Source organism: Gorilla gorilla, chromosome 10 (genome assembly GCF_029281585.2).
Source record: "Gorilla gorilla gorilla isolate KB3781 chromosome 10, NHGRI_mGorGor1-v2.1_pri, whole genome shotgun sequence".
NCBI classification, from domain to species: Eukaryota; Metazoa; Chordata; class Mammalia; order Primates; family Hominidae; genus Gorilla; species Gorilla gorilla.
In genome coordinates this window covers 44,246,994-44,270,637 of record NC_073234.2, presented here as the reverse complement: position 1 = coordinate 44,270,637, position 23,644 = coordinate 44,246,994, and the positions used below count along the sequence as shown (strand labels likewise).

Below are 23,644 nucleotides of genomic sequence, written 5' to 3'. Positions count from 1 at the left end.
ACCAAAGGGGGAGACGGTGGTGGGTTGCAGGGGGGGTGCTAAGCTCCTTCAAGGCGCTCCTCCTTCCAGCTCCGCCGCAGGAAGTCACGTCGTAGGCTCCCGACCTCTTACTCATCTTCCACTAGACTCTCGGGCGAGGTCCCTAATAGACGGCCCCAGGAAGGGTATCGTCTTTGTCACAGCCTTGCCACACAAAATTCCCAAGCAGGGCCTCATCCTCAGCAAACAGAGGACAAGTGGAGGAATCCCTGCCTGACCTACGCGCTGACAAAAGCCGACGCGTCTAATCAACACGCGCACCTAAGTGGCGGCGTGCAGCATAACCCTCCCATTCCTGTTTCCCAAACTTTCCAGGCTAGCATGGAGGCCTGGGTTTCTGAGAGCGACCCCCTCAGATTATTCCATTGGGGGCTGAGGAGGGGCGCGGGGATATCTAGGAGATCCCTGCAGAGCCCCACGCTCTTAGGCCCGCCTTAAGTGCACACTATACGGGAGTCAGATGCACGCACAGGAGAAGCCGCACAGCTCAGCCTTCGCTAACTTTTCCCGGCTCACTCCTAACATTCACACGTCCAGCACCACAAGGCCTGAGTGTGGGCAACGGGCGTCCCCGTAGTTGTTTAGGCGCGTGTGCACGTCCGTGCGCTTCTGTGTCTTTGTGTACTTGTGCGTGGTTGTGAAACTCCTCTCTCAGCTCGGAGGGGTGGGGGAGAGAAGGAATGTCGCCGGCGGGGCGCTCACGTGGGTACGTGGGCGCCAAGAGGGCCGGCTGTGCATCCGGCGTGGGCGGCACAGAACGACCTCGCCCCGCCCGCTGGGTCCCCAAGCCCGCCCTCCACAGCCGGGCCTCGGTCACCTCGGTCCCCAGTTCGGCGCCCCGGCTCTGAATCCCCGCCCCCGCCTCCTGCTCCACACCCCCTCCCCCCACGTCTCCGCCTCTCCCAGTCTCTAAGCCGCGGCGTCTCCGCGGCCGAGAGGCCCCAGCGCCCGCCCCCCCGGCCCCCGCCCCCACCCCCGCCCCCGGCTCTGCCCACGCCCTCCGCCCGCCAGCCCGGCAGCCAGCGCAGCTCCGGGCCTCGCTCCCCGTGCGTCCTGCGGGGGCGGAGGCGCGGAGAGGCGGCAAGCGCAGCCGGGGAGGGTGGGGGGGCAGAGGCACAGACAGAGGCGCGGAGGCTCGGAGAGAGAAGACGTGGAGGGAGGGACAGAGCCTGGACAGCGGTGGACACGGCATCGTGCGCGGGGAAGAGGGCAGCACGCAGCAGGCGCCGAGCGCCGGGCACCGAGAAGGGCAGCCCGGGTGGTCTCCGGCCGTCCATGCACAGAGCGCCTTCCCCCACAGCCGAGCAGCCGCCGGGTGGAGGGGACAGCGCCCGCCGGACCCTGCAGCCCAGACTCAAGTTAGTGGGCAAAGGGAGGCAGCGGGGAGTGGAGATGGGTGGAGCTGGACTTGGGAATGGGGTCCAGAGGGCGGAGGTCGAGGGGAGGACGTGGGGAAGCAGGACGGGGGTGGGGGGTGGAGACTGATGGAAAAGGGGGTGCGTCTTCGAATTAGGGGGCCCTGGGAGCAGGCAAGCATTTGATGAAGCTGGATATGAAAGAGTAGTACCTAAATCTCCATTCCTGGTTTACTCTGTGGGCTCCATCTGGCCTAAGAGCCCCCTGCAAAGAATGTGGGAGCCTCCAAGCACCAGGGGATGCCCTGGAGCTCGAGGTGGCATCAGTGCGGAAGGTGGGGGGACGCTCAGTTGCCTCAGTCCCTCGTTGGCACGGAGCGCGCGGGCCCCCGGGGTCCTGGAGAAGGCGGTGCCTTTGAGTTAAAGGAGCATCGGCGGGGGAAAGGGGGGTGACGAGGGAGGCAGGGAGGCCTTAGGCGTTCCTTCCCACATCTGTCCCTTTATTCACAGAGCGGGGAGGGGAGTTTCAGTGTGCAGCCCCTTCATCAAGAGGCCTTGAGCCGCTCCCCCACTGCACTTGAAGATGCGGGTGGAAAATAAGGGAGAGAAGAGTAGGCGGGAGCCCCTGGGCGGTTTTCGCCTACAGACGCTACCACTGTGGGAGTGTGTGTGGGCGGAACGGCCCCGGAGCAGAACAATTGCGCCCCTCCCCTGCCACGGCCCCTGAGCTGAAGGAAAAGGCTGACCGAGGAAGTGGGGAGTGTCACTGCTAGGAGAGGGGCCACTGAGGAGCACTGGGCAGCCTGGAAGGGTGGAGAGGTCCTGAGGGGAGAGAGGAAGCGTGCGTTAAGAATGCTTAACCAGGCCGGGCGGGCGCGGTGGCTCACGCCTGTAATCCCAGCACTTTGGGAGGCCGAGGCGGGTGGATCACGAGGTCAGGAATTCGAGCCCAGCCTGACCAACATGGTGAAACCCCGTTTCTACTAAAAATACAAAAATTAGCTGGGCGTGGTGGCGGGCGCCTGTAATCTCAGCTACTCAGGAGGCTGAGGCAGGAGAATCGCTTGAACCCGGGAGGCGGAGGTTGCAGTGACAGCGCCACTGCACTCCAGCCTGGGTGACAGAGCGAGACTCCGTCTCAAATAAATAAATAAATACTTAACCCCTGGGAAAAGCTGAGCAGAGAAGAGTAAGGCACCACCTGGCTCACTGAGTGGGAAAGCCAGGGAAGGTGCCACACCCTCCCTTTTAGCCACCTGGGGCTGTGGCCCCTTCACAGGGAATGAAGCTGGCCAGCAGCGTCCACTGTGGGGGAGACTGGGCTCCTACATTCACTTTAGTATGGGTGACTTCACTTCAGTGTTGAGACTGCTGAGTGTTTAGAGTGGAAGGTGAGGATTGTGTTTTGGGGGAGAGGGAGGTCCAGCCATCCCCGGTCGGTGCTGGTCAGCCTCAGCGCTCAAGTTCTTCTTGCCCCAGACCAAAAAGATAAAAGCTGAAGATAAGGTTGTAAGACGCTTCGACTCCTACAGACACAGGCCACTGACTTTTGGGGCTTTGGGCCAGTGTAGGACGGCACTGGCTTGTCCATGCCTCTGAGCAGTGCCTGATTCTGAGAGTCTGTACTCAGACCTGGGCACTGGGCAGGATAGCATCCAAATGAGGGAGGGGAAGAAAAGCAGGCAGGAAAGAGGGAACAATTGTTAGTGTGGGTTGGTACCCAGTAGGGGGACTTGCACCGACTGCCTCTCTCTTATGCCCCTCCTTCTCAGGCCCAGTGCCCGAGCCATGGCACTGCCTCGGACGCTGGGGGAGCTGCAGCTGTACCGGGTCCTGCAGCGCGCCAACCTCCTTTCCTACTATGAGACCTTCATCCAGCAGGGAGGGGACGACGTGCAGCAGCTGTGTGAGGCGGGTGAGGAGGAGTTTCTGGAGATCATGGCACTTGTGGGCATGGCCACCAAGCCCCTCCATGTCCGGCGCCTGCAGAAGGCACTGAGAGAGTGGGCCACCAATCCAGGGCTCTTCAGTCAACCAGTGCCTGCTGTTCCCGTCTCCAGCATCCCGCTCTTCAAGATCTCTGAGACTGCGGGTACCCGGAAAGGGAGCATGAGCAATGGGCATGGCAGCCCAGGGGAAAAGGCAGGCAGTGCCCGCAGTTTTAGCCCCAAGAGCCCCCTTGAACTTGGAGAGAAGCTATCACCACTGCCTGGGGGACCTGGGGCAGGGGACCCCCGGATCTGGCCAGGCCGGAGCACTCCAGAGTCGGACGTTGGGGCAGGAGGAGAAGAGGAGGCTGGCTCGCCCCCCTTCTCCCCCCCTGCAGGGGGAGGAGTCCCTGAGGGGACTGGGGCTGGGGGGCTGGCAGCAGGTGGGACTGGGGGTGGTCCAGACCGACTGGAGCCAGAGATGGTACGCATGGTGGTGGAAAGTGTGGAGAGGATCTTCCGGAGCTTCCCAAGGGGGGATGCTGGGGAGGTCACATCCCTGCTAAAGCTGAATAAGAAGCTGGCACGGAGCGTTGGGCACATCTTTGAGATGGATGATAATGACAGCCAGAAGGAAGAGGAGATCCGCAAATACAGCATCATCTATGGCCGTTTCGACTCTAAGCGGCGGGAGGGCAAGCAGCTCAGCCTGCACGAGGTGAGAACCCCCAGGCCTCCTAGGATTGCCCTTGACTTCCAGGTCTCCAGCTGCTTACCTCTGCGAGTTTCTACAGTCTCCGACTATCTTTCATTACCTCTTGACCAGGACCCCAGGCCCTGATCCCCTCCCCAACAGGCCCCTACCCCAGCGGCCGCAGTGCTTCCATCCTCAGCTGAGGGGGAAGCAGAGATACAGGCAGCACCGAGCTGTTCAGCTCCTTGTCACTCAGGACCCCACAGGAGAGGAGGAGGCCCCGGGCATTCCTAGGAAGCTGTGGGTGCTGACCTCTGTCTTCCCACCTCAGAAAGCTCCCATGTAGTGTCAAAACCAAAGCAAGCGTCTGATGGATGGGCCTCATTTGTCCGATGGTGAAGGGGTGTGAGGAGGTCTGGTGAGGCAGCGGGGAAGTTCGAATTCTGACTCTCCTGGCTGCCCTCCCTCCACAGCTCACCATCAACGAGGCTGCTGCCCAGTTCTGCATGAGGGACAACACGCTCTTATTACGGAGAGTGGAGCTCTTCTCTTTGTCCCGCCAAGTAGCCCGAGAGAGCACCTACTTGTCCTCCTTGAAGGGCTCCAGGTGAGACCCCTTCCCCAGGTCCTTCCTGGACTGGAATCCTGCTATGGAGTTAGATCATGTCCTAACCTTCAGCTCAGGCAGCTCTAGGCCTGCTTCCCGCCCACCTGGATGTCCTGCTTTTGGCCAAGTCAGCTTGTCTCAGGTCTGGTCTCTCCTCCCATCCATGTCGGGTCCCCCCAACCCCCTACAACAATAGTGCTTGAACTAGAGACTCTTTCTCGGCCAGCTTCTTGGCAAAGGTTTTAAATAACACATGCCTCTGGCTGGGTTCTGTGCTCTGCCCGTCGAGTGGCCCTCGTCAGCCTCACCCACTTTATTCTTACCCATCTTTTCAGGCTTCACCCTGAAGAACTGGGAGGCCCTCCACTGAAGAAGCTGAAACAAGAGGTATGTTTTCCGGGGTGCATATAGGGGCATTGGGCAGCCTTCCCCGATCCCCTCCCTTGCCAGGTCTTCATTTCCCCATGTTGGGCATCCACAGGTTGGAGAACAGAGTCACCCTGAAATCCAGCAGCCTCCCCCAGGCCCTGAGTCCTATGTACCCCCATACCGCCCCAGCCTGGAGGAGGACAGCGCCAGCCTGTCTGGGGAGAGTCTGGATGGACATTTGCAGGGTGAGTGTGCCTCAGAACACTTTTCTCTTCATTGAGGGTGGGGGAGGAGGGGAGGGGGTTGGGGGAGGAGTGAGCCAGGAGGCAGTGCCTGAAACAGGGTTGGGAGACCTGGCTGGAGGGGGGGCAGAAGGGCCTGTGGGCTGGCTATGTGGTTGAGGGTGGGGGTTCCATTGGCTGCAGCCCCTTACCTGACCAGTGCCCATGCCCACAGCTGTGGGGTCATGTCCAAGGCTGACGCCGCCCCCTGCTGACCTGCCTCTGGCATTGCCAGCCCATGGGCTATGGAGCCGCCACATCCTGCAGCAGACACTGATGGACGAGGGGCTGCGGCTCGCCCGCCTCGTCTCCCACGACCGCGTGGGCCGCCTCAGCCCCTGTGTGCCTGCGAAGCCACCTCTCGCAGGTGAGGCAGCCAGCAGTGCTGTCCCCAAGCACCCCGGCCACCCAGGCCCCACACAGCAATTCTGGTGTCCTGGGGCCAGGTGGGAGGAAGAGGGATATAGTTGTCAGAGGGGGCAGTAGGATGGCTGGGCTCCAACCAGCCAGGCCTTGGGGTGCAGAGAGGCAGACCCTGCCGAGCTGCTCCCACCATGGAAAGTCTGGTCCTAGTGTAGATCTGTGAAACGGGAACTGGGGAACGGGGGACAGAGAAAAGAGGATGAAGGAGCAGGAAGGAGGAGCATCAATAAGGGAAGCTCAGATGGCACTTCCACCAACCCAGGAGTGGGGAGCAGGCTAGGAGTTGTGGGGATGGGGATGGGGATGCCCAGCTTGGAAGCAGAGGAGCCCAAAGCAGTGATGCTTTGTGTGTGGAAGGGGGAAGAGGGAGTGGGCCGGCAGAGGGCCGGGCAGCCGCTGGGCTGAGAGTGACGCAGCAGACAAAGCCACCAACCCTGGCTTGGTATTTTTAAACTGTGCGTGGGTGGGAAGTGGGGGCGGGGACTGGAAGGGGGGCTCTTCTTGAGGGAGGAGCTCGGAGGCTGGCTTCCTGTGCTCCCCCTGATTTGGCTACCAAAAAACTTGGGGGCCATGGTAGAGTGGCCTGGGAGGGGCCTGGGAGGGGGCCAGGGATGAGTGGGGGTGGCAGAGCTTGGGAAGGGGGGAGGGGAGAGGTCAGAGCCAAACCACCCCCGCAGCTCCTGACAGAACCAGAAATTCCAGCGCAACCGAGGAGGCGGGAGAGAGAGAGACAGACAGAGACAGAGCTACGCACAGCCAGGGAGGGGAGGGGGCTCACACACGGGAATGGAACCCCTCATACACATGCAGTGGGCAGGAGGCAGTAATTCAATAAACCTAAACTGAGCCCATCTTCACAGCTTTCTTTGCCCCTGCTTCTGTTCCCAACCACCTCTGTCTGCAGCCAGTCACCCTGCAGTCTCCTAACTGCCCCCTTTTCCCTGCAGAGTTCGAGGAAGGGCTGCTGGACAGATGTCCTGCCCCAGGACCCCATCCCGCGCTGGTGGAGGGTCGCAGGAGCAGCGTGAAAGTGGAGGCTGAGGCCAGCCGGCAGTGAGGGGTGGACTGGTGTCTTCAGACCCAGGACCTCAGACTTCTGGCTCACACAGACCCCCACGCTCTCCATCCCCGGAATCTAGTCACAACCCTGGATCCTTCCTCTGCCCTTCTCCTGCCTCCCCACCTGCTCCATGGGCATAAGACTGTGGGGCTTCAAGCAATAACAAGCAGAGGCCTGGAGAGAGGACACAAGGAGGGTGCGTGGTGCCCTCACCCCTGCCCAGAGCGAGGGGGCAAGGACTCTGCCTCCAGGGCATCTGGGGTTTTCCCCTCCCTCACACAACACACTCCCATTCTCTTTAGGTTTGCACCAGTGGTGTGAGCAGTTGGACTCAGTTTGGACAAGGGGGAAAGGGGGACTTCCCTGGGAAGGTCCAGCTAAAAGTGGCAACATTTGCCCCCAGAATTGGGGGCCTGGGAACACTGGACCTGCTCCTTCTCCCCTCTCCTTCCCCGTTTTTGTGCTTCTGGTTTGTTTCTTTAATTTAACAAGTGCTGCAGTTTGCCCTCCCATTCCCATCTATCCCCCAAGTCCTTTGCAATTTCTTCCCTGCCCTACATAGGGGCGGTGGGTGTGGGATCCCTTCACTGGCCCCCTCAGGAGGCCTGGGTTGGACTCAGGGTCTCCTCCAGCTGGGGGCTGGACCGCAGCACCTATCTGAGCAGTTAGAGCGTCTTTCTTTTCAGATTGTGTACAGTAGATTATTTATTTTGTTATTTTGGAATAAAATTTATTTTATGGCTTAGGATCTATGACCCCTGCCTTGAGAGGGAGAAAGGGTGGCATGGGATGGGGGGAGTGAAGGGAAGCTGGCAGTGGACAGGGCAACAGAAAAGATGCAGCAGGCAGGGCCCTCTCATACACTGGAGGGCCACATGGCCAGGCCTGGACCCAGACTCTCACCCTGGCTCCCAGGCAGCATTGGAGGTGTGGAGCCATACGTAGATGTCACAGCCAATTGGACCCACTTGGGCACAGTCAGACTCCAAATTCAGAGTATTTGGGGGTTAGCATATGTCAGAGAGGCCAGCACAGTTGCTGCTGTCTTCTGTGCAGTGTCTCACCCTCCCAAATTTGTGTTGTCACATAGGCAAAAGCAGATAGACACATGTTCTATGTGGTCATGCAACTAAGGTGCCAGCTATACATTTAACATATCCTAGGTACATACACGTTCACACAGCTATACACAAAGAATCTCAGGCCTTGTACTTTTGCATAGTCTCATACACGTATCAGAAGCCTCCACCTTGGCTAACAGGAATTTGGGGCTTTGGGAGATTTTTTAATCAGGGCAAAACTTGTATTAGTAACCACATGTCCAGACCCCTCCTGTGCTCCCACCCAGGGTCCCTTGAGCTGCTTCCCATTCCCCTAGGGCTGAGACCCAATATCCTCTATCCCTGGCCTCTAGTGTAAATGTGTCTGTATGTTCCTGCCTATCCATCCTAGGCCCTGGGTCAGAATGGGCGGAGAAGCCTTCCATGCCCTAACCTGTGCTCTTATCCAGCCCCCCTCCTGCTCAGCCCCATCACCCTCAGAGAGCTCTGTATGTGTGTGTGCGTGCGTGTGCGCGCTGCAGGTGCAGGCATGTTGGGGCGTGTCTCAGAGCCTGAACTTCCCTTCCAGTCAGTGCTGGAAGGAGGTGGGCAGGGGAATGATAGAAAGGAAGGAGTGGATTGGCTCCACCCACTGTGCATTCTCCTGTTAGTCTTTTCCTGCTGACCCAGGAGTAGGTGGGGATAGGAGGGTACCCTCCCCATCTGCTGCCTGGCAGGGCATGAGCAAGTGTCCAGAGCAGGTCTGGGGGGGTAGTAGAAGAGCTGTCTCTTTGGGTTCTCCCTCCAGCTGGGATCACCAACTGGGGTTGGTCCTTAGGTCCATGTGGGACATTGAGATCCCAGATTGCCCATAGTGGGAGGGCTGCAGGAGGGGCTGTGCCCCCAAGGACCCTCCCCCCGACTCCCCTTGCCCCTCCAGGAGAAGCTTAGTGAGGTCCTGTTCAGTGGGAGGCAGCAGAGGAGGGAATATGTCTTCACCAATCCTGCAAGGAGATGGGAGAAGCAGTGGAGTAGGCATGGCGCCCACTTCCCTAGATGCCACCCAGCCTCCACTCCCAAGCTGCCACTCACCAAGTGCCCTGAGGAAACGCTGTCACTGGCTGGCTCAGGCAGCTGTCTTCCACCATGGTCACATCTGAGCAGAGCAGGGGGTCAGGGCTGGACACAGCATGCTCCTGAGGCTGGCACGGCAGCAGGCCCCTGCCAGGAACCAGCAATGGAAATAAGGAGAGCGGGGCAAGGCCAGGAAAGAAGAGGCACATGGGGTCAGGAGGGGCTTTGTCACTCACTGGGGGTGAGGCTGGTCAAAGGGCAGGCTCATCTGGCCCAGGGTGGGGGGCATCTGCAGGTGAGGCCTGGAAGTAGGGAGAGCACAGTTAGAGGAAGGCAGGCTAGGCAAACGCAGAGTGGTGCAAAGTCAGGACCACTGAGTGAGGAAACAAGCTCCAGCTCCTTGTCCTGACTTAGTCATGGCCTTGGGCAAGCTATTTCTATGCTCTGAGCTCAGTCTTCTCATCTGTAAAATGTGCGTGTTATGGGGGTGGATTAGCCAATTTCTAATGTTTCTTTGGACTCTGAACTTTGGTAGTTCTTAAGTCCCCAAGTCCTCACTCCCGCCTCATCTTCTGGGAAGGGAGATGTTGTGTCTTGACTAAGACTGTCATACACCCGAGTATGCACCCGAGTGTCATACTTCGGGAAGAAAAATGTCTAGGCCATTTCAAGGCCAAAACAGATGAGTAAACAAAAACCAACACAGCAGAGAAGTGACAGTGGCTCTCAGGGGCAGGACAGAAAATAATAATAACAGTCATGCACCACATTAACGACATTTCTGTCAACTACAGACCACAGTGGTCCCATAAGATTATAATCAAGGCCAGGCAGAGTGACTCACGCCTGTAATCCTAACGCTTTGGGAGGCCGAGGTGGGAGGATCACTTAAGCCCAGGAGTTTGAGACCAGCTTGGGCAGTAAGTGAGACCTTGTCTGCAGAAAAACCTTAAAAAAGAATTAGCTGAGTGTCGTGGTGCACTACAGCAGGAGGATTGCTCGAGCCCAAGAGGCGGAGGTTGCAGGGAGCTAAGATCGCACCACTGCACTCCAGTGAGTGAGACCCTGTCTCAAAAAGAAAAAAAAAATTATAATCAAGCCGAAAATTCCTATCACACAAATATTTACCATTATGTTACTATTTCCTTATACTATTCAGAACAGTATCATGCTGCTCGGGTTTCAAGCTAGGATCAATAGGCTACACAATATAGCCTCAGTGTATAGTAGTCTATACCATCTAGGTTTGTGTAATTATACTCTATGATATTCGCATAATTATGAAACTGCCTAAAGACAGAAAATGCTCCTTCATTAAGTGATCCACGACTGGACTTACACAGCTTTTGCTATGAGCCATGCACTATGCTCAGCTTTTTAAGTGTTATGAACTCATTTAATCTCCACAATAATGCAGTGAGGTAGGTTATTATTATTAGCATTATTATCCCCCATTGTGCAGATAAGGCACCAAAGGCTAAGTAATTTGCCCCAAACCAGTAAGTGGTGGAGCTAGAATTCAAACCTAGGCAGTCCAGATCTTAACTACTACCCCCTCATTAGAGTGGACAGAAGAGAAGAAGACAGGCTGTTAGCATTTGCTGCTCCTTTCTCACAGAAGAGCCTCTTCTAACAATTCAAATGCCCACCCCCTTAGAGTGGGATGGTATCCCCATGAGGTTTTTCACTTACTCCTGGAAGGCTGACAACACATTGACTGATTCTTCTGGGGAGAGGCCTTGATAAGGGGGGATGGAGTGAGAGTGTGGTGGGTACACCTGGGGCCTGGGGAAAGAAAACAGACCCCCTGATGCCAGCCCTTCTCCTGGACACCACCACACCCTGCTTTTGAACAGGTGTCCCTTTCATGGAAAGGAAAATTCCCTGTTCAGCCCCCAATGCCAGCTCTCCCAGCTGCCCATGCTAAGATTAGCCCATCTGCACAGACCACTCCCATTCCTGTCTTTCCAGCTCCTTACACCATATCTGGGCCAAGCTGCATGCTCATGGAGGAATCAGGGGCCATTCCAAGGTCATAAGAAGGCACCATGGTAGGCATCTGGAGCTCTGGGGTAGGAAGTGGTTGGTCCCTGGAGGAGGAAAGGAGGTACGTGTGACTGACCAAGGGTTGATGCCACCCCTCCTTCCTGCAGATAAGCACTAAGCCCCTGACCTACCCATTGTCCATACCACCACACTCACCTTTCCACGGTCATCTTGATGGTAGCTGGGACATAACCCCTGCCATCCTTACCCATCTGTTCAGCTGTTGTGAGAAGGAAAAGACAGCCATGGAGTGCTCTGGGGTTAGGGAGGAAGTGAGGTGGAAAAGGTGGGCATGGATGATGGGGAAGTAAGAGAAGCGCAGCTATGAAATAGGGAGTGACATCAGGATGACACACGCGGGCAGGGAGAGGAGGGCAGCGGGGAGCAGGGAGGAAGTGGGTGACAGGAAGGAATCAGAGCTGCAGTTCCAGCTCACGCTTATAGTGGCTCCGGAAAGCCTCATCCTTGGGCTTCTTGGGATAGAGGTTTTTGAGCTGAGCAAGATCCCGGATTCGGTCCCCCAGTGAGCGAATGGACAGGTCTTTGGCAGAGAATGGCTGGATGTTCTCTATCTGTGGAGAGCCTATGGTAGGAATAAGACCCTGAGATCCCTCTGTCCGGACTTTCTTCCCCTTCCCCAACCCCCACCATAAGACCTGTTCTCACTCCACCAAGGCAAGGGAGAGAGGACCTAGGGTGGGGCTCCTGAGGGAGAGAGACCCACTAGTCTCCATTCCCACAGAGCTCACAGTGAGAAGGTGAACATTTAGACCACAGAAGGAAGAAGAGAAGCTGGAAGAACTTCCTGAAGATCAGGATCGGCATCAGGAAGGTCAGGACATTTCATTCCCAGAAGAAACCCCAGAGGGCACAGGCACAGAGACAGAGGACTGGCTGGGGTGGCCTCACCATCCTGGCCCCGGATGACATGGGCAATGGTGATGCCCCCAATCTCTGAATCGCTGAAGCGGAGGAGAAAGGTTCCGTCGGGCTCATTGAGAAGAAGGCTAGTAACGTACTGTTTGCTGATGAAGCCAATGATCAGCCTGGCCGGGATGAAGGAGAGGATGGGGCATGGGCAGTGAGTATGGAGGTGACTGGTGTATGGCTGCTCAGACTACCCAGGGTAGGGACTCACCGGTCAGACCAGTAGCTCCGGAGACAGCGTTTGGTGAGGTCCAGGACACCATCAAACCACTGCCAAAAGGTGAAGCCACGGCCCAGCAGGATCTCCTAGGGGGAGAGGGGGAAAGGTGTGAGCCGAGGGAGGGCCAGAGCTGGAGCCTGTTTAGGGCAGGCAGTGAGCTGTGAGTGCCCTCACGACAGAATCGCAGGGCTGAGGATCAGACCGAACCTGAGACTCCATCAATGACAACGACCAATCCTAATGCTTACACGTGCCAGCCACTATTTCAAGCCTTTCCATATATTTATTTGCTCTTTACCAGGCTATGGAGGTAGGGACTATAATAATTCCATCTTACAGATGAAGAAATGGAAGTCCAAAAACGTCGAATGACTTGCCCAGGTCTACATAGCTGGTAAGAGGCAGAGCTAGGATTTAAACCCAGGCATTCTGGCCGTGGAGCCCCTCTTAACTACTATGCTATACCCTCTCCCTAAGGAGGTGTGGCAGAGGTGACGCCCAAAGGAAGGTAACCTGCTGGGTGTGACTGTCTTGCTCCCTTTAGCTAACACACCCTCTGGTCACATGAGCATTTCTTTCTTTTCTTTAAAGATTCTGTCTCACACAAAAGAAAGAAAAAGAGAGAAAGAGAAAGAAAGAAAGAAAGAAAAGAAATAAAGAAAGGAAAAAAAACCCAAAACATAAAATAACACAATATAACATAAAATAAAAGAGCAAGAGTCAGAAATATGTGGTTCTCTCCTAGCCATGGCACTCACCTGCTTTGGGAACTTGAACAAACTACATAACCCTCTGAGCATCAGATTCCTCATCTGTAAAATGGGGATAATAATAGTATCTACCTCAAAGGGATGTTGGGAAGATTAAGTGAGATAACATACATAAGGTGTTAAGCACAGCGCCTGGCATATAAGCTGTCAACACACGTGGTAGCTGGTATTACTGCACATGTCCCTGTGGGATTTTGTTCAGTTTTTGCAATAGGAATTCTTTTGCTTTCTTCTTTTTTTTTTTTTTTTTAGACAGAATCTCATTCTGTTGGCAGGTTGGAGTGCAGTGGCACAATCTTGGCTCACTGCAACCTCCGCCTCCCAGGTTCAAGTGATTCTCCTGCCTCAGCCTCCCGAGTAGCTGGGACTACAGGCATGTGCCACCATGCCCAGGTAATTTTTGTATTTTTAGTAGAGATGGGGTTTCACCATGTTGGTCAGGATGGTCTCGATCTCTTGACCTTGTGATCCGCCCACCTCAGCCTCCCAAAGTGCTGGGATTACAGGTGTGAGCCACCACACCTAGCCTTTTTTTTTTTTTTTTTGATACAGAGTCTTGCCCAGGCTGGAGTGCAATGGTGTCATCTTCCCTGCAGCCTCTACCTCCTGGGTTCACCTCCAGCCTCAGCCGAGTAGCTGGGATTACAGACGCAAACGACCACTCCTGGCTATTTTTTTGTTTTTAGTAGAGATGGGGTTTTGCCACGTTGGCCAGGCTGGTCTTGAACTCCTAACCTCAGGTGATCTACCCGTCTCGGCCTCCCAAAGTGCTGGGATTACAGGCATGAACCACCATGCCTGGCCTTTTTTTTTTTTTTTTTTTTTTTTTTGAGACAGAGTCTTGCTCTGTCACCCAGGCTTGAGTGCAATGGTATGATCTCAGCTCACTGCAACCTCCACCTCCTGGGTTCAAGCAGTTCTCCTGCGTCAGCCTCCCATGTAGCTGGGATTACAGGCATGTGCCACCGCAACTGGCTAATTTTTGTATTTTTAGTAGAGATGGAGTTTCACCATGTTGGCCAGGCTGGTCTTGAACTCCTGACCTCAGGTGATCCACCCACCCCGGCATGTCAAAGACTGGGATTACAGGCATGAGCTGCTGTGCCCGGCCAGGAACTATTTTTCCAACAGGTCAAAGTCACTTTGAATCAGAGCTCTGTTTACACACAACCTGGGTGAGTCATGCAAGTCACTGGTAAAGAGGAAGGACAGATGGCCCCCAGACCAAAACCTCAGGGATGTCAGAGAATGCATCTCCAGAGCCAACCCCCAGGCCTGGGGTTTTTCCTCCCTGGTCCATGACAGGCCTTCCTAAAGGACCTGAGGGGGCACTGTGGAGAATCCAGTGGAAGGTCCCTGCATGGAGGCTGAGCAGGCCCTGAGTGCCCCAGGGATGAAGAGCTTGGGGGTGGGAGGTCCAAAGAGCAGGAGAATGACCTTGTTGAACTGCGACCAGGACACAGAACGGTGCTGGAAGGCCTCTATACTGAGGCTGTTGTCATTGAAGATCTTCTGGGCCAGGAAGAGGAAGTGCTCTGGGAGCAGCCCCCGGTTGGTCCCCACCTCAGCCATGAACTTCAGGTTCAGAGTTTCACACATCTTGTCCCAGGGCACCCGCTCAGCCACCACAAAGGGCACGCGGTCCTGGGGAGAAGGGGGAAGAAGAGAACACTGCAGGCTACCGTCTTGTTCTTCCTCGGGCCGGCCTTCATCCCTCCCACCTGCCTGTGGCCTACCCCTCCACAGCCGCTGATATCGCTCACAAACATGCTGTTTTTTCTAGGTTACAGTGCTGTGGCCTGATAGTTGTTAAGACTGGGGTGAAAAGAGGTCAGAAGCACGAAAGCAGGCCCATGAGAGTGTTAAGGTCACACCCATTTAAACATGCCCACCACCCCATCAGTAGGCCTGCACCACTGCCCATGTTAGAACCCACCATGCCCCTGTTCCCTCCAACTCCAGGACTTTCCTCACCATCTCAGAGAAGGCATTGTCCCACAGGATAGTGGCTTTGGCATTGTTGTCTTGGTTGCCATGGACGATGACCACCAGGGGCAGAGACAGGGCCTGAAGAGGGTGAGGACAGGGGTTTCTTTTCTTTCTTTCTTTCCTTTTTTTTTTTTTTTTTTTTAGATAGTATCTCACTCTGTTGCCCAGGCTGGAGTGCAGTAGTGCAATCTCAGCTCACTGCAGCCTCAGCCTTCAGGGCTCAAGTGATCCTTCCACCTCAGCCTCCTGAATAGCTGGAACTACAGAAATGTACCACCTAATCCAGCTAATTATTTATTTATTTATTTTTGAGACAGAGTCTCGCTCTGTCACTCAGGCTGGAGTGCAGTGGCGGGATCTTGGCTCACTGCAAGCTCTCCCTCCCGGGTTCACGCCATTCTCCTGCCTCAGCCTCCCGAGTAGCTGGGACTCAGGCGCCCGCCACCATGCCTGGCTAATTTTTTGTATTTTTAGTAGATACGAGGTTTCACCGTGTTAGCCAGGATGGTCTCTATCTCCTGACCTCATGATCCGCCCGCCTTGGCCTCCCAAAGTGCTGGGATTACAGACGTGAGCCACCGTGCCCGGCCAATTTTTTATTTTCTGTAGAGATTGGATCTCCCTGTGTAGCCCAGGCTGGTCTTAAACTTGCAGGCTCAAGCGATCCTCCTACCTTGGCCTCCCAAAGTGCTGAGTTGTTTTGTTTTGTTTTTGAGAGAGTCTTGCTCTGTCGCCCAGGCTGAAGGGCAGTGGCGCAATCTTGGCTCACTGCAACCTCCGCCTCCTGGGTTCAAGCGATTCTCCTGCTTAGCCTCCCGAGCAGCTGGGACTACAGGCCTGCACCACCACGCCCAGCTAATTTTTGTATTTTTAGTGGAGACGGGGTTTCACCATATTGGCCAGGCTGGTCTTGAACTCCTGACCTTGTGATATACCCACCTCGGCCTCCCAAAGTGCTGGGATTACAGGCTTGAGCCACCATGCCCAGCCGGACAGGGGTTTCTTAGTGAAGCAAGAAGTTTCCTCAGGGGACTGGCTCTGAGCACTCAGAGAAGTTATTGGACTCACACATCATAATCAAAAAGCTCATGCCATGTTATTAAATGCTTTCTGAAGCTCAATCAGGGCCTCACCGTAGAGAAGTGGTTATTAGTCATCGCTATGGAGCCAGACCTCCAGGTTTCAAATACCAGCTCCAACACTTAGCTGTGTGACTGGGACAAACTACTTAAACTCTCTGTCTCAATGTCCTTATCTATAAAATGAGGCTGATAATACTGCCTACCTCATAATGTTATTGTGAAAACCAAACGTGTGTGTGCTGGCACGCATGTGCGTATGTATCATTTAATAGAGTGCCCTGGTCTATAGGAAGTGCTTCCGAAGTGTTTGCTGCTATCCACTACCATTCCCTGCCCTGTGCACTCCATGCTCTTGCTCACCCCCACTCACCCGGGCCCCAGTGTGCATGAATCCCAGACACATGGGGTATGGGGCAGTCACAAGAGGTGAGGGTCCAGGGCCCTTGTGTGTGGCATTGGAGGAGGACTCGGGGTCCCAGATTGGGGCAGGGCTGGGCCACGGTTCACCTGGAGCTGGATGGGGAGTTTGCCAGGGCCAAGTGTGAAGCTGGCAGAGAAGAGCACAGCGCACTTCTCCTCTGTGACAGACTCAGTGCCCTTCCGCTCACACCGCTTGATCTTCTTGAGAAGCTGTGGGTGGGGTGAGGGAGAGCAAGGGCGAGGTCATGAGGACAGAAACCGCTCCTCCTGGGCTTCCCGACATCCTCTCCAAGGAGAGTCCCACAGTCTCCTAGTGGTGCCCCCCTCACTGCACCCCGAAGCCCCTCACCAGGTTCTTGAACAGGGCAGAGCAGCAGTTCCCAGGAATGCTGTTCTCCAAGGGCACAGTGTTGTTGATGATTTCTCCAGTGCTTTCTCTGCCAGGGGAGGTCAGAGTGTGAACGAGCTCATCTCACTGTTGTCAGGTGTGGCGAGTGCATGGGTGAGTGTAGACTACCCACTGTCACCAGCCCTAAATCTCCATGTCTCTGTTTGGGTTCTTAAGGGAGGAGTCCCCATCTTGGCCAAATCATGATGCCCCCACCTCATTCCAGCCCTAAATGGGTCCCTCCCTTTCCTCTGCCTTGACCATTCAGGGTCTCCACATCCCATGGCCCTCCCTCCCCATCCCTTGCTCTTTTCAGTGCCAGCCCTCCAGGCTGCCTCCATCACCCTAACAGCCCTTCTCCAACCCCAGGTCCAATCCCAGCTTACGCTCCAGCCCCAGGACCCTGAGGCACACTCAGCTCCCTCGCCTGCTTCTCTGTCACCATGTCGGCCCTGACCAGCGGAGGCTTGGCTGGGGCCCCCAGGAACCTCAAGCCCAACAGGAATCGAACTCCAGCCTGGAACTTGGTCTGAGTCTTCAGTACCTGGGGGGGCTGCTTCTCCACCAGGAAGCAACTGGGAGTGAGGAGGACACAAGGGGAGTTGGGGGCTAGGTCCCTGCTGGTGCCCTCCCCACAGCTCTAGCCCCCTTCTTTTCTTCCCGAGGTCTGTTCTAGGCCAGACTGGGAGCTCCCGGGGAATACCTGGTGACGAGGGTTCTCAGGACTTCATCCAGCCGGCCAGTCAGCGAAGCCCGGGTCTTGGGCTCAAGCTCCCCACCAGCCGCCCCTATCTCCTGCTGTAGCTGGGAATAAATGTCCACCAGGCTCTCACACCTGGGGCCAGGACAGTGGTCAGGGGGCACAGGATTAAGGCTGCTTGCTCCAGCCCAGACCCCCTTCCCCTATACCCAGGGAGAAAGGCTATCATGTGTGGAGAAGTGGGGTGGGTAGTGGGTGTGGCTGCAAGGCACCTGGGCTGAAGGGGGTTCTGTGATCTGTTGGCCTAGGGTCTGGGTGGGAGGTTCATTATCAGTGCCTACACCCCCTGTGGAAACCCAGCTGCCTCTACCCCGACGGCTCTTGCACCCAGGACAGCTGCCACCACTTACAGTGCTTTGTGGCAAATTGGAAAGTGTTCCCACCCAATAAACCAAATGGAAAAGCCCTCCTATTCCTCTAGGCATGGGGCTTGAGGAGAGAAGCCTGGGTTGGATGAGTCCCCGCTTGTGCCCCTCCACTGGGCCCACTTGTACAGGATGCGACCTGAATGACAGTGTGCACAGCCCCGCTGGAACTGGCTTTTATGCATCTTGGTCCACTCCAAGGCCCTCCCGCCTGGCTTCTTTCTCTCACCTGTAGGGCCTTCAGCAGGGTCAGCTGCCCACCCCCAGCTTGCCCCCTCTTCCCCATCAGCCCTAGCCCAACCTCTCCTGGAGTGGGGCCAGGCTCTCCTCAAACGGTGCGCCATTCCCTGCCAGCTGCTGCTGCCGTTTCCAAATCTGGATCCTCTTCAGCACTAGGGCTTTGGCTGCCTCTAGCTCTCCAGTGGTCTCCTGCAGTAGCATGGCCAGGGCCTATGGGCAGAGAGGGGCCTGAGCCAGGGCCTCACGCTGCCTCCACACCCTGCTCCTGGGATACGGCTCTTTTTCTCACTCCTCTGGCATTCCCTTGCCCTACTTCAGCCTGTGTCTTTCTGAGGTCTAGCTTCCATCCCTCCAGCTGCACTTTGACCAAGGTCTCCACCTGTTAGCCCATTACTCACCTCACTTGGCCCAGTCCCATTAGCAGGAGTTTCTATCAAGCTGTGCAGAGGCACTGAGGGTTGGGGGCAGAAATCAAGGGTGCAGACAGATTAGAGGTTCAGTTAAGGTTGAGATCCAAGAGGGAACCACTCCTACACACTCCCCAGAACCGCCCTGGCCCCCACCTTGGCCAGCCTCAGCTCCCTTCTGCAGGGCTTCTCGGAGAAGGTGGATCTCCCCTACTCGGTGCTGCAGCCTCCGCAAGCCTGTCTTAAACTTGAGTTCTTCCTGCTTCCAGTGGAAAGGCATTGGCAAGTGGCGGAACTACACAGGAAGGACAGATGCCAAGAGGTGAAACACTCTACTCATCCCTCTATACCTGGCCTCCACTCTCTGCTCTGCAGATAGCGTTTTCTTGTTCCCCTCTCCCCTTTGGCAGTTCTTCCTGACCTTTTGGAATATCGTGGAGATAAGACCTTGCTCCTAGCAGAATCAGCTCCTTATCCCTTGCTCTGTTCTCCCCGGCCTCTTACCCTCAATCCCTCATAGAAAGATTCCCTGAGCTTGACTTGAGGTTCACTCTGACCCTAGGAACCTCCTTTGGTCATTCCTGGGCCTAGAACACTGAGCCTTTACTGAGGTTCAAATTCTTTCTAGTTTGTCATGGCTCAGGCCAAAGTCTCAGGGAATTGAGTTGGGGTGGGAGGTGGAATATCACAATACCTGTTCCATAACAGCTTTTTTCTCTCCTTGAAGTATTTGTCTGAAAGTGGCCACCAGCTTCAGGGGGTCCCTCTGATATATGCTCTACAGAAATGAGGGTGGTAAACAGTGAGCTTTGCTCTTACCCATGTCCTTCAATCCCTCCAATCCCCAGGCCTGCATTCACACATATACTATAAGGAAGCACAGCTGTAGACTCCAGAAGTTTTTGTGCATTTGCATGCTTTTAAAATCTAATTTGCCTGCTAGCTAGCAGTTAACCACAGGAACACCAATTTGCTTCCAGCATCCAACCAATTTTCTTCCAGGGCCCAATGCTCAACCCAGTTCAACCTCAGCCCCACCCAGCCTTGTCCCCTCCCCTCCTGCCCCACCTCAAGGGTGCTGATGTGTTGCAAGATGGTGCTCCCCTCCCCCTGCTCTCCCACCGAGGCCTGAAGGTGCTGGACAGTGTCTGAAAGTAGGGCACTAGCCACGTTGCAGCAGAAGGCGTCGTTGCCGACCAGGAACTCCCTGCAGGAAGATCAGGATGAGGCTACCTCAGGCCAGGGCTTCCTCAGCTCTCCTGACCCTTTACCCCACAGCCAAAAGCTCAGCAGTTCCTTTCTCGCTCCTTATTCTCCATCTAGGCCCTCTGTAGCTTTCACCCATGCGCCTTGTTTCCCAGTCTTCTAGCTGTTATGAGAAGTGCCTTTGTCCCAGCCCAAACCCCGCTCCTCTTCGGCTCAGCCTCCTAAGAGATGGGGTCTCCATCTGTCAACATTCATAGCCTGGTCTTGATGGGGCACCGACTCCCTGCTAAATCTAGGTCACTACACATGGAATAACAGGTCTCAAGTTCTGAATCCATGGGTGAGGGGAGAAAAATCTAAGGAGAAGGAAGATGAGTTAGGGAAGACTTGGGGGACCAGCAGGGAGCAGCCAGGACTCACCAGGGCTGGCTCTCCAGCCAGTCACCCAGAAGGTGCCGCAGGTGTTGGGGAAAGTCGACATAGAGCCGCTGCACTTTTTCTGGGGGCATCTTGGAGACCAGACCCCACAGAGACATGATCTGGGACTTGGAGGTTGCCTGGAGGAGAAAAATAAGGCCACTCTGAGGGGTGCCCAAGAAACTTGGCCTATCTCCTGGGGCAGCCAGGGACCTCCCATAGATAGCCCTCCTAGGGACTGTCCCCACCACCACTCACGGCCAAAACACCTTAAACCAGGGGCATCCTGAGTCAATGCCTGAGATGGGGGTAACTCCTTCAGTGATAGACACAGGGGTGGGAAGAGCTGAGCTGTAGCCAGAGGGATGGGGAGGCAAAGGGAGACAGGGCAGTAGACCGAGAGCTCTCTTAGAGATGGCAGAGGATTTGGTTGCAGCTCTAGACCTGGCTCTGGTTCTGTGGGCAAAGAGCCTTCCCTTTGTGGGCTTCGATCTTCTCATCTATAAAATATGAGTGTTAGATGAGTGGAAAACTTTCCAAACTTTTTAAAGCGGTAGGCAATGTCAGCTTTTAATCTGTGGAATCTCAATTACATAAAAGGTACGAAACCGAAGATGCCCTGTTGAAAGCAAGCATGGAAAGCCTGAAACTCGACTGCTTCTACTTCCCTCTCCCCACCTCCTGACGCCAAAGGCATCCCTAGACAAACCTCTCAAAATTCTAGGACTCCATGAGATAATTTGAAAACCACAAGGCTCGGCCGGGCGCAGTGGCTCATGCCAGTAATCCCAGCACTTTGGGGGGCCGAGGTGGGCAGATCACGAGGTCAGGAGATCAAGACAATCCTGGCTAACACAGTGAAACCCCATCTCTACTAAAAATACAAAAACAAAATTAGCAGGGCGTGGTGGCGAGCGCCTGTAGTCCCAGCTACTGGGGAGGCTGAGGTGACAGAATGGCGTGAACCTGGGGGGCGGAGCTTGCAGTGAGCAGAGATCGAGCCACTGCACTCCAGCCTGGGCGACAGAGAGAGACTCTGTCTCAAAATAAATAAATAAATAAATGAAATAAAATAAAAATGAAAACCACAAGGCTAGATGATAAAGAGGATGGGAGAGTAATAACAGCTACTATTTGTTAAGCACTTACTATGTATGAGGCATTACACTCAGTGTATTATCTCCTTCAGGCCTCACGACACTTTTAAAAATATATAATATCCCATTTTATAGATGAAGAAACTGAGGCTTAAGGAGTTTCTCTACCCTGCCCAAGGCCACTCAGTAAGTGAGTTTGGAAAGCAGGCTTTGAATCTGAGTGGGGATTAACCATCGCACTGTGTTGTTAGGATCCCTTCCAGGGGCAAATCTGATCATCCTAAGAAGTGGGGGAAGGTGGGAGGAGACTTGAAGGAGGAGAGGTGGAAAAGGAAAGTAGAGAGAACTAAGGAAGAGGATGGAAGAGACTGGAAAAAAGGTGGATTTAGTAAGCTAGGAGGAAAGAGCCTAGAAGAGAGAGGAAGCTGGAGGGCTAGAAGGCAAAGATGAGAGACGAAAACAGGTAGAAAGGAGAGGAGGGGACAGGGAAGTAGAAGAGGGGGTTGCATCCCCATTTCCAGGTTCAGGGGGGACTGGGTAACCAGTGGTTTCCCAGGGGCCTCTCAGTTCACGTTTCTCATAATATCCCTCTCCCAGAGATGAGGGAGAGGATGGGATGACAACTCCCCAGGTCTCCCCAAACCCAGTAACCCCAAGTTCTCCTGTTGCACGTTCAGCCTCTCACCTCTCCCAGGCCTCTCAAAGGGATGGAAAATGGAGAGGTCCCTTCTCTGGACGTTCCTGCTCCAAGACCTTCATGCCCCTCTTTCCTCCAGTGCCCACTTACCCCAGCTCTTTTCTCCTCAAGGCAGAATCCTTACCCCTCCTGCTCAGGCTCCTCCAATAGGCCTTTCTCTAGCCCAAGAGAGAAAGGTCCTCTGGAGTGGGTGGGCACCGCTTTCCTCTGCATCCCCTTGCAGAGTGACCAGCCTCCTGGCATGGCCCTGGCTAGAAATATCCAACCCCTCTTCTTCCCCAGCCATCAGGAGGACACATTTCTCCCCACCCCAACCCATAACAAGGCTGGGTCGATTGGCTTGACCAGGACAGGGGCACCTTTTGTCTTCAGCCCCATGAAGGGGAAGGGAGGGAGGAGCCACGGCGTGAGGGGCGGGGCTAGTGTTACCTCCTAAACCCAGAAGGGAAGCGCAAGGTCTGGGATCCTCGTCCGCCCGCTTGGTGGCCTAAATTCGCTTATCTCAACCCCTACCTCCCCGAGTCCTCTGATTGTGGGACCACAGGATCGAAAGTTAAAACAGCTTCTCTGAGTTGCCCAATGTGTGGATGTGGCGGTGGGGGCAGGCGGGGAGGTGGAGCCAGTTCAGCACGAGGAGGGTTAACTCGGCGCCGCCGCTGGGAAATCTCAGCGTCTACAGCAGCCAAGCGTGGAGCCGTTTTGAGGGGGAAATTCCCCCTCCTCTGGGCCAACATGAGGTCTACATCTGGGGCTTGCTCACCCCTCAGCCACACCCTTGAACAGGAACCTTTAGCGGAGGGCAGGATAGGGGTTTAACAAGGATCCACTGCCCTCTGGCATCAACCTTCCAGGGAGGGGCGGCCACTTCCCCCGACTCAGGGCAGAGGGGCACTCCTTCACCTCCTTTCCCTGACTTTCCATGGCCCTGGGGGTGCAGGGGTGAGGCTGTGAAAACGTGACCCGTGGGGGAGGGGAGTACTGAGGCCTGGACCCTCCCAGATTCCTCCAGGAGTTCGAAACTGCTAAAACCCAGTGCCACCAGCCACCAACACTGGCTGAAACCATCTCTTGGGGACCATCCACCCAGCCAGGGGAGGATCCCGAGAGCTCCCCCCACGAATCCACCCCCATGCACTCATAGAGGCCCCCGCACCCACCTCGGAGGCAACCCCTCACCTCGGCAACCCCTCTGCTGTCTTCTCCCTTTCTCAGCGGGCACTTCCAGGCCCCATAGGTCTGTAGCTCTGTCCAGCGAGTTCAAGGCTGGCCCTGCTAGCACCTCCCCCCTTCCACCACCACCACCAAAAAGAAAAATAAGATAAAACACACACATACATACACACACACACACACACACACACACACACACACACACTCCTCTCCCGTCCTCCCTCTTCAGTGTAAGCAGTGGCTGCCCCAGCCCGCTGTTTCCGGCTTCTCCTTCTACCCAGGTCCCTCCCTGGAGCTCTGACGACACAGAGAAGAGAAAGTGGGCTGGAGGAGGAAGAGGAAGAAAGTGGGGTGAATATGTGTGCCTCCTGTGCCGAGTTGGGGAACACGTGGGGAATCAGGACTGGGGTCCAGGCCTTGGAGCCAGGCTTGGGGGGAGGCTGACCCCCACTTACTCTGTCCCCTTCAAAAGCATCAGCTTTTCTCCAGAAAGTCACCCAATATCAAACAGAGATTTGCCACCCCTAACTGCCTGGCTCCCAAACTCAAACTCTGCCAAGGGCTGGGGTTTGG

At 55.5% G+C, this 23,644-nt stretch overlaps 2 protein-coding genes across 10 annotated transcripts; one reads left to right on the top strand and one right to left on the bottom strand.

Moving 5' to 3' along the window:
- The first annotated feature begins 965 nt into the window (after window positions 1-965).
- On the top strand, window positions 966-7,504 carry NAB2 (NGFI-A binding protein 2). 3 transcript variants are annotated; one of them, XM_004053417.5, is made up of 7 exons: window positions 979-1,397; window positions 3,167-4,040; window positions 4,490-4,623; window positions 4,959-5,010; window positions 5,105-5,237; window positions 5,449-5,640; window positions 6,644-7,504. In XM_004053417.5, exons 1-7 carry the CDS (start codon window positions 1,315-1,317, stop codon window positions 6,751-6,753), a joined length of 1,578 nt encoding a protein of 525 aa, XP_004053465.1. In that variant the 5' UTR covers window positions 979-1,314; the 3' UTR covers window positions 6,754-7,504. The 3 variants fall into 3 exon arrangements, with proteins under 3 accessions (XP_063550680.1, XP_030872477.1, XP_004053465.1); XM_063694610.1 differs by lacking the exon at window positions 6,644-7,504 and having other exon boundaries at window positions 966-1,397; window positions 5,449-6,547; XM_031016617.3 differs by lacking the exon at window positions 5,449-5,640 and having other exon boundaries at window positions 968-1,397.
- On the bottom strand, window positions 7,432-23,349 carry STAT6 (signal transducer and activator of transcription 6). 7 transcript variants are annotated; one of them, XM_055359321.2, is made up of 23 exons: window positions 23,078-23,349; window positions 20,552-20,607; window positions 20,111-20,247; window positions 19,553-19,691; window positions 19,179-19,262; window positions 18,641-18,779; window positions 18,476-18,528; window positions 18,139-18,287; window positions 17,416-17,547; window positions 17,099-17,287; window positions 16,674-16,761; window positions 16,412-16,534; window positions 14,808-14,900; window positions 14,271-14,477; window positions 12,055-12,149; window positions 11,826-11,962; window positions 11,353-11,499; window positions 11,073-11,136; window positions 10,850-10,960; window positions 10,563-10,655; window positions 9,107-9,172; window positions 8,889-9,017; window positions 7,432-8,800 (listed from the first exon to the last, which is right to left on the bottom strand). In XM_055359321.2, exons 1-23 carry the CDS (start codon window positions 23,232-23,234, stop codon window positions 8,611-8,613), a joined length of 2,778 nt encoding a protein of 925 aa, XP_055215296.1. In that variant the 5' UTR covers window positions 23,235-23,349; the 3' UTR covers window positions 7,432-8,610. The 7 variants fall into 7 exon arrangements, with proteins under 7 accessions (XP_055215296.1, XP_063550678.1, XP_063550676.1 ...); XM_063694608.1 differs by lacking the exon at window positions 20,552-20,607 and adding an exon at window positions 21,992-22,059 and having other exon boundaries at window positions 23,078-23,199; XM_063694606.1 differs by lacking the exon at window positions 23,078-23,349 and adding an exon at window positions 21,992-22,059 and having other exon boundaries at window positions 20,377-20,607.
- Between the last annotated feature and the right edge of the window lie 295 nt (window positions 23,350-23,644).

Coding starts and splice junctions, on each gene's coding strand:
- NAB2 (XM_063694610.1), top strand. CDS start 1,315: ATGCACAGAGCGCCTTCCCCCACAGCCGAGCAGCCGCCGGGTGGAGGG. Junction 1,398..3,166: donor ACCCTGCAGCCCAGACTCAA/GTTAGTGGGCAA, acceptor CCTCCTTCTCAG/GCCCAGTGCCCGAGCCATGG. Junction 5,011..5,104: donor TGAAGAAGCTGAAACAAGAG/GTATGTTTTCCG, acceptor GGGCATCCACAG/GTTGGAGAACAGAGTCACCC.
- STAT6 (XM_063694606.1), bottom strand. CDS start 20,607: ATGAGAAGATCGAAGCCCACAAAGGGAAGGCTCTTTGCCCACAGAACC. Junction 16,535..16,673: donor CTGCCCTGTTCAAGAACCTG/GTGAGGGGCTTC, acceptor CCCCACCCACAG/CTTCTCAAGAAGATCAAGCG. Junction 14,901..16,411: donor AACTCCCCATCCAGCTCCAG/GTGAACCGTGGC, acceptor CACCCTCTTCAG/GCCCTGTCTCTGCCCCTGGT.